Source organism: Drosophila rhopaloa, unplaced genomic scaffold, assembly GCF_018152115.1.
Source record: "Drosophila rhopaloa isolate 14029-0021.01 unplaced genomic scaffold, ASM1815211v1 contig_155, whole genome shotgun sequence".
In the NCBI taxonomy this organism is placed as follows: Eukaryota; Metazoa; Arthropoda; class Insecta; order Diptera; family Drosophilidae; genus Drosophila; species Drosophila rhopaloa.
This window is the reverse complement of record NW_025335034.1, coordinates 6891619-6899714: the sequence shown is the minus strand read 5'-3', so window position 1 is coordinate 6899714 and position 8096 is coordinate 6891619. Positions and strand designations below refer to the sequence as shown.

General features: G+C 48.5%; 2 protein-coding genes across 2 annotated transcripts; one reads left to right on the top strand and one right to left on the bottom strand.

The window, feature by feature from the left end:
- The first annotated feature begins 474 nt into the window (after positions 1-474).
- LOC108052195 (cyclin-G-associated kinase) lies at positions 475-6297 on the top strand. The gene is made up of 9 exons (XM_017134534.2): positions 475-841; positions 1320-1550; positions 1609-1748; positions 1805-2770; positions 3354-3763; positions 3834-4207; positions 4266-5239; positions 5292-5453; positions 5506-6297. Exons 1-9 carry the CDS (start codon positions 643-645, stop codon positions 5614-5616), a joined length of 3567 nt encoding a protein of 1188 aa, XP_016990023.1. The 5' UTR covers positions 475-642; the 3' UTR covers positions 5617-6297.
- LOC108052198 (guanine deaminase) lies at positions 5980-8068 on the bottom strand. Its single transcript, XM_017134536.2, has 6 exons — positions 7844-8068; positions 7524-7784; positions 7264-7418; positions 6932-7205; positions 6309-6873; positions 5980-6245 (listed from the first exon to the last, which is right to left on the bottom strand). Exons 1-5 carry the CDS (start codon positions 7940-7942, stop codon positions 6310-6312), a joined length of 1353 nt encoding a protein of 450 aa, XP_016990025.1. The 5' UTR covers positions 7943-8068; the 3' UTR covers positions 5980-6245; position 6309.
- Positions 8069-8096: the final 28 nt, after the last annotated feature.

The window sequence follows — 8096 nt, the reverse complement described above, 5'->3', positions numbered from 1 at the left end:
GTTTAAAGTACTATAAAAAAAGGAAAAAAGTCCTCCGCCAATGAATACTAGTTAGTTAACTAGGCTTATATTAAAATTTCTTTAAGCACGAAAATGGTGAATCAACTTTAAATATTAAATCTTTTATTTAATTATAAAATTACCTATTCCAAACCACGGAGTAAACACATTCGAAATAGTAAATATTTTGCTATGAAAAGCAAATTATAATTAATTATGCCCACAAATCAATTTGGGCTTGAAAATTGGGTTTTGTATGTTGGCTTATGACTTTTTAACGAAATTATTTGTAATGGTCTTAAAAAAACAGATATGTCCTTTTTTTCACATAACACTAGTTTTCCTGAAAATTCAAATTTTACAATTTTTTCTTTTCCCCCGACTGTTGGTAAGTGCCCCGCATATCGATAAGAGCGATGTACAAAGGTATCGATAGCACGCCAGGGCTGCGGCAGAACGTTATCGGAGTCCGCCGAGTCCAATCCAGTCTCCTGCGGAACTAGCACCACCGCAGCCCTGTACATTGTTCTTTTTATTTTTTGTGGCCACAGTGCACTCGAAATGTTTTAGACTGTTAGCGGGCGCCAGATAATTCAAGTGAATCAGTTCGCGACAAAGAACGCACTTTCGTTGGCCACCAAAATGGGCGAGTTCTTCAAGTCGCTCAACTTCAACTACTTCTCCTCCAGCGAGGGCAGTCCATCTGCCAACGGGGCTGCGGGAGGCGGAGGTGCGGGAGGAGCAGCAGGTGCTCTCGGGGGCAGGCTGGACAACGACTTCGTCGGCCAGGTCGTCGAGGTGGCTGGCCACAGGCTGCGCATCAAGTGTGTCATCGCCGAAGGTGAGGGGCGTGGGCGGAGCGGTGCGGGAAGGGACCGCGACTCACAAAAAATCAATAGGAAGTGAAGCCACCAGCAACCATCCAACGCTCGCGGAAAAAGAAGCCCGAACCGAGTACTTAAATGCGCTTTGTTTACGCTTTCTGATTTCGGGCTCAGCTGTTCCGCCAGTGCAAGGCTAACATCCGCTCAGTGCGTTGCCACTTACTATTTTTCCCAGTTGCGTTCCATGACCTGTGAGTCACTCATGCCAGACCAGAGTGATCGGATTTTCACAAACCAGTTCTTATATAAGAACGACAAAAGTTACCAACTCTAGCGGATGACAATGGGCAGAACCCTACAGAAAATTCGTACATAGATAGCGGACTACCAGCTAGCAACTCCCCCTTTCGCTGTGCCCATTGCAATTAGCATTAGAGCAGCCCCTTATCAGTGCTGTTTTATCAACCTCCTCTCCCGCTTCCACCCCTTTTTCAGGCGGATACGCCTTTGTGTACGTCGCCCAAGATGTGCAAACTGGCACCGAGTACGCCCTCAAGCGTCTGATCGGAGCCGATCAGCAGGCCTGCAACGCTATTATCAACGAGATCGGCATCCACAAGCAGGTCTCTGGCCACGGAAACATTGTTGCCTTCGTGGGGTCCAGCTACGCGGCGCCGTCGCCTCAGCAAGGGGCCCAGTACCTGCTCCTTACGGAACTGTGCAAAGGTAAGTGCGGAATCAGGTCAACCTGTATGTACGCAGGCCTTAATTCGTGTGATTTCAGGGGGCTCGCTGGTGGACTGCTTTAGAGCTAACAACGCTGCTATCGATCCGCCCTTGGTACTGCGCATCTTCTACCAAATGGCTCGAGCTGTGGCCTGCCTGCACGCACAGTCACCGTCGATCGCCCATCGAGATATAAAGGTAAGACTGCCCAATAAACGAAGCTTGCGATGCTAACCCCACCGAATCCATTGCAGATCGAAAACTTCCTCATTGGCAACGACAAGCAAATCAAATTGTGCGACTTTGGCTCAGCCACAAAGGAGGTACTTTCGCCGACGTTTGAGTGGAGTGCCAACCAGCGCAACATGCTAGAGGATCAGCTAAATACGGTGACAACACCTATGTACCGGGCTCCCGAAATGCTCGATACTTGGTCCAACAATCCGATCGGGCCCAAGGCCGACATCTGGGCTCTTAGCTGCATCCTTTACTTCTTGTGCTATCGCAGACATCCCTACGAGGATGGCGGAAAGCTGCGAATCATTAACGCCAACTACATTCTTCCGCCAGACCCCCCGTACCAGTGCTTCCGAGACATTATCAGGGGATGTTTTAAAGTGAACCCCGCCGAGCGGCTAGACATTGCCATGGTGCTCGAACGCCTTGCAGCCATTGCGGAAACAAACAATTGGTCACTCAAAGGACCTCTAGACCTGCATGGAATCCCCATCGATTCCTTACCGGCTGAAAGCCCCGCTCGAAAAAGTTTCATTCAATCGGAGTTTTACACCGAATCGCCTACTAGTACCATCCCCCACACAGCGCCCCCTGCCGCCACCGCTCCATCTTCCAGTAATGGACACGGTAGCCTGCTGTCGTCGCTGCGTGGCGGTGCTGGAACGCTTTTCAAAAACATTAAGGATACATCCACCAAAGTAATGCAGACTATGCAGCAGTCTATCGCCCGCAACGATCTCGACATCAGCCACATCACCTCTCGGATTTTGGTTATGCCCTGTCCTTCTGACGGCTTTGAGTCGGCGTACAAAACGAACAACATCGAAGACGTTCGGCTGTCTCTAGAGAGTCGTTTTGCTCCACAAAAGATTAGCATTTACAACTTTGGTCAAAGCACAGTGCCCCGACTACCGCCACCAGTGCGTACAGTTGAGGCAGGATCAGTTTATGGGTGTCCACAAGCGCATGCTCCCAATCTACAGGTATGTAAAGGACAATCAGTAGAAATTAGCCAAATTTCGTTGTTTATGCTTTTTTTTCTCATATATCTTTTTTAATTTAGTTTTTAATGTAGCTTTCTTATGTGCTATTTAACTAGATAGGAAATAGATTACTGCTCCCATATATTTGAAATATTATCTATATACTCGAACATCGTCGAACAAAAATTTTGTTGTTTCTTAAGACACTTTTCTATATGACGTTTTAATACCGTTCCTCTGTATGGAATTTTGTAATTTTGGTCAGAAGTTTGTAACGTAGTAAAGGAGATATTTTCGACTCCATAAATTATAATCTTGTCCGACTGTTTGCTCGAGAACACAGGTCAGTGCCACAAAAAGTGAAAAGCAGAAAAATATATGTCTATGAATAACACTGCAAGGGCGGGATTTTCATTTTCATGAAATTTTGTGGTTGAATTTTAATTTTAATTGTTAATTGTTATTTATTATTTTTATTAATATGCCTCATAGCAGCTAAATAAATGCCGTAGCCTTGCCAGGCCGCGCTTGTTAAATACTTTGTTTTTTACCTAATAACGATTTGAATCTGTTGTTACATCAGGGCCTGTTTACCGTGTCAGCAGACATGTACAATTTTCTGAAAGCCGATCCGAAATCGATTGTAATCGTGCAGACCGGGGACTCGGGTGGGTGCTCTGCCGCCACAGTCATCTGCGCTCTGCTCATGTATGCAGATTTGCTGCAGGAGCCGGAGGACGCGGTGCAGGTGTTTGCTGTCAAGCGGCACACCATAAACCTGCGCCCCTCCGAGTTTCGCTACCTGTACTACTTCGGTGACATCCTGCGCCCCACACCTCTGCTTCCGCACTACAAGAACACCAATCTTGTGTCGCTTAGCTGCCAGCCCATACCCAGAATGACCAAGGCTCGCGACGGCTGCCGAATTTACATAGAGGTGTATTGCAACGATAACTTGTTGCTTAGCACACTGCAGGACTACGAAAAGATGCGGTAAGAATAGAACGGGTTACAGCGAGATACTTATACCAAAGTCTCTTTTTTCGTTGGCCGACATTTACAGTTTGCACCAGGCCGGCCCCGGGAAAATAGTTCTGCCGGTCAACCTAACAGTCTGTGGCGATGTGACGGTGGTTTTGTATCATGCCCGAAAGGGAATGGTGCGACCACAAGGCCTGAAGATATGTCAGTTTCAAATAAACACGGGCTTCATCCCCGAACCAGAAACACTGATCACGTTCAGCAGCCAAGACCTTGACGACCTGCCAGATCCTGAACAGGTGGCCCCAAACTTCTGCGTGTCGCTCTCGCTTACTGTGACCGAGTCGGAGTCTCCTCCCAGCCATAAGCCGCCATGGTTGCCAGCCAAGCCCACTCGATCACCAGCCGCCTTGTTTAGTTCGGATCTGGAGTTCGCAGAGATGTTGGACAACTTTGGTAAGTGCTCGTGCTTGTTGTCTTTGGACGTTGTGATCAAATTCTTTGCTTACTCTAGTAACCAAGCCCAGCACGCGTTCATCGTCGCCGCCTGTCGCTCAGAAAAGTGATCGTGCCAGCTCTCCACTCGTTTTGCCCGATGTTACAGAGACCGCCCACGAACCTCCGATGGCTGTGCCAGAGCCTTCCCCGCCCATCGACCTGCTCAATTTGAACCAGCAGCATAGTGATGCACCAGCAGCGGATCCTTTAACTAGCGCCAAACCCAGCACAGATGCCAGCTTTGACTTGTTGGGGGCCTTCGGTGATGACGACTCCTCGGGCATAGGATCAGCACCGATTCCTGATATACTTCCACCACCGCCAATGCAGCAGCTGCCGACAAAAGTAAACACAGATCTGTTCGACATCTTTGGCTCTGTGGACCAAGCCAATACGCCCAGCCTGAAGCCATCAGCCGGATCAGACATACCGCCTTTCGTTGGCACCCTGCCAACTTTTGTAACCAAGCCAGCCGTCACCAGAAACGATCCCTCGCCAACACAGCCGCCCAAGGCAGCTGCCGATCCGTTTGCAGATATCGCCAATCTTGCTTCAGGACTTAACATAAACTTCAACCGCAGCACGCTGAGTGGCAAGTCCCCTGTCGGCAGTAGTCCCCAACCGACGCAGTTCTCCAGCCCCACCCACAGGCCATCCCCATCCTCGCAGCCTCAAGGGAATTTTATGCAGACACCGCCGCAGCAGCAATCACAGCCGATGACAACGTCCACTAGGGGACCTCCGCAGCCACAGCCGGTCCCTGCTCAATCGCGGCCAGACTACAGTCGAGTCCATTTCGATTCGCCAAAGCCACCGCAGCAAGCAGGTTTCGGCGGCACCAAGGGCTCCGACATATTTGCAGACATTCTAGGCCAACAAGGCTACTCCTTCGGCAGCAAAATGAACCAGGGTCCGCGATCGATCAATGAAATGCGCAAGGAGGACTTGGTGAGGGATATGGACCCCAAGAAAGTTCGCATTATGGAATGGGTAAGACAGTAGCATACTACAATAAAACCTCTTTTTAATATACCTTTTTTAGACTGACGGTAAGAAAAACAACATCCGTGCGCTTCTATGCTCAATGCACACAGTGTTGTGGGACAACGCCAAGTGGCAGCGATGCGAAATGTCCACCATGGTAACTCCGGTGGAGGTCAAGAAGGCGTACCGGCGAGCCTGCCTTGCAGTGCATCCTGATAAGGTGAGTGACATCTCACGGAAAGGAAAATGCTTTAATCCACTTTATTTTTCAGCATAATGGAACCGAAAACGAGGAGATTGCCAAGCTCATTTTTATGGAACTGAACAATGCATGGACAGATTTCGAAAACGATGCCACGCAGCAAAATATGTTCAATGCGTAAAACGCGTCCTATAGCTTATGTTTATCGCAATTAGTCCTAATTATCGTACTCTTAGCGGAATCTAGTGTAAATTCTTATAAAAGTGTAAGCTTTAATGTGTAAAGTGAATGTATTGGCTTATGCCATTAACGGCGCAGGCAATTCAGCTAGCCCAAAAGAACCCCTTTGAAATTATGAACACATGAGGACATTTTACTTAATTTGTATAATAACAAATCCAGTTCAAACATTCCTATTGCATCCAATAGCAGTCCCCCACAGAAAATGTCTGTATATTGAGAAAGATACTCCCATTCCCTCAGACCTTGGCGATCATCCCCTAAAAGATTGCACGCCTTATTCATCATCCCATAGAAATCAATGTTTCGTATATGAAATATATACACTTTATCTGCAGCAATTAGATTAATTACAATATATCCTTGACCCATATATAGCCAATATGTGATTAAACTATAATTGATGGAAACTAAAAGTATAGTTTATGTACAGAACTGTTCCGAGTATAAAATGTAAAACGAGTAAAGACAAAGTTAGTTTTACTTCTTAGCAGTCCAAGTGTATAAAAGAGAGAGTATATTGGAGGTTATCTAAACGCAAAATTCCGGTTCAGCATTTAATGTTTGTCGCTATAAAAATAAATTCTCTATATACGTTTCCTCGTGAAATGCCACTGTTAAATTTGTAATTACCCTATTCTGGTTGGCATTCCTTTTTAACTCGCTTGCCGGCCACGAAGACCTCTAAAATGTTTCGATCACTGCCGGTGTATATGAACTTCTCCACCAGCTCGTCGACGTTCAGCCTCCGTACGGGATGTTCTATGACGCTTACGTCCACTAGTAGCGCATCGAACTCCTTGCCCAATGCGAAGTTTCCGGTCAGGTGGTCCAGGGAGAGCGCCTTGGCGCCGCCCAATGTGGCCATGTATAATGCCTGCTTGTACTTTAGCTGCACGTAGCTGGGATCTTGTGTTTTCGCCTCCCCAGTTCCGCGGATGTTCTGCTTCTTGAAGAAGTCCAGGTGCTTGGACACGTCCAGCGCGCGCAGCAGAGCGTCCTGAATTGATACCGAGTTTCCACCCGAAACGTCTGTGCCAAGGCCCACGGTCACGCCGGCATTTACCAGCCGCTTGACGTCGCACAGTCCCGAGCTGAGCATCGTGTTAGATGCGGGACAATGTGCCACCGAGCAACCTCGAGTTTTTAGGAGTGCGATTTCGTCGTCCTCCAAATGCACGCCGTGAGCCATTACCGTCTGCAAGAGAAGGCAGTTATAAACGAGGGAGCAAAAACCGGAGCCTGAATGATGTAACCTTGTTAGTGAGCAGTCCAGCCTCGTCGTATGCTCCGGCGTAACTGGTCTTAAAGATCCCTTCCACCACCGCGATCTCCGCAAGATTCTCGCTTATGTGGCTCTGAATGTGCAGGTCGAATCGCTTCGCTATGTCACCCAGATCCTTCAGCAGTCCTTTGCTGCAGCTGAGGGCAAATCGTGGGGTGATCGTGGGCAGCACCAATGTGCTTTCGAGATTCCTCATCTCTTCCACGAACTCCAGAGTGGCGCTGGCCGACTCCTCCGCTGTCTCCCTGCGTAGAGCAACATTACTGGGTTGACCAGACCAAGTCCGTCACGCTCGGTACTCACACGTAGAAGTCGGGACTGTTGCAGTCGGAGCAGACCTTGCCGACGAGCGCTCGCTGGCCTTGGCGCACCGCCTCCCGCGCCAATGTCAGCGTCGACTCCAGGTGATTCGTGGCGAAATAGGATGCCAGGGTGGTTCCGCAGCGGAGCGTTGCTTCCTGATATCAGTTTATTATTACTATAACCATTATCAGCAATTAGAAGCGTTCTTGGCGCGTACGTTTGAGCGTCCCATATTGATAAGAAATATAAATGCTACTTACGACAACGCTCTTGTAGACCTCTTGGGCGTATTGCTGATCAGAGAACTTCGCCTCTAGCGGGAAGGTATACGTGTTTAACCAGTCCAGAAGTGGCATGTCCAGTCCCAGGCCCACTTGCGCGAACTGCGGGGCGTGAATGTGACAGTCGACGAAGCCCGGCATGAGGAACTGGTGCTCCGACAGCCGAATCTCGGTCAGATCCTTGGCCTGGACCGAATTGCTCGAGAGCCACGGCTGGTAGTCATGCCCCACTCCTATTATCTGCGTGAGAAACGCTATTAGGGCACGGCTTTATCGGAAGTGGTATTTACGAAGGACACCTTTCCATTGTCGTCCACTGCAAGGAATCCGTTTTCGAAGGACTCGAACTCGCTAAAGGACTTCGTGTGCACAATAGTTCCAAGAAAAACAGTTGCCATATCGGGGACTCTGGGTGCGGTACCAACGTGTTTCGAAACGTGTTTCTGATCGGACTTCGGAGAACGCAATAAAATCGATCTGCTCAACAAGTGTTTAAATTGTCGCCAAGGTGCACGCGTCTTACTGTGAATGCCACCTAATCACTTGTACGGG

Coding starts and splice junctions, on each gene's coding strand:
- LOC108052195 (XM_017134534.2), top strand. CDS start 643: ATGGGCGAGTTCTTCAAGTCGCTCAACTTCAACTACTTCTCCTCCAGC. Junction 3,764..3,833: donor CAGGACTACGAAAAGATGCG/GTAAGAATAGAA, acceptor CGACATTTACAG/TTTGCACCAGGCCGGCCCCG. Junction 5,454..5,505: donor TTGCAGTGCATCCTGATAAG/GTGAGTGACATC, acceptor TTTATTTTTCAG/CATAATGGAACCGAAAACGA.
- LOC108052198 (XM_017134536.2), bottom strand. CDS start 7,942: ATGGCAACTGTTTTTCTTGGAACTATTGTGCACACGAAGTCCTTTAGC. Junction 7,206..7,263: donor AACAGTCCCGACTTCTACGT/GTGAGTACCGAG, acceptor TGCTCTACGCAG/GGAGACAGCGGAGGAGTCGG. Junction 6,874..6,931: donor CTGGACTGCTCACTAACAAG/GTTACATCATTC, acceptor CTTCTCTTGCAG/ACGGTAATGGCTCACGGCGT.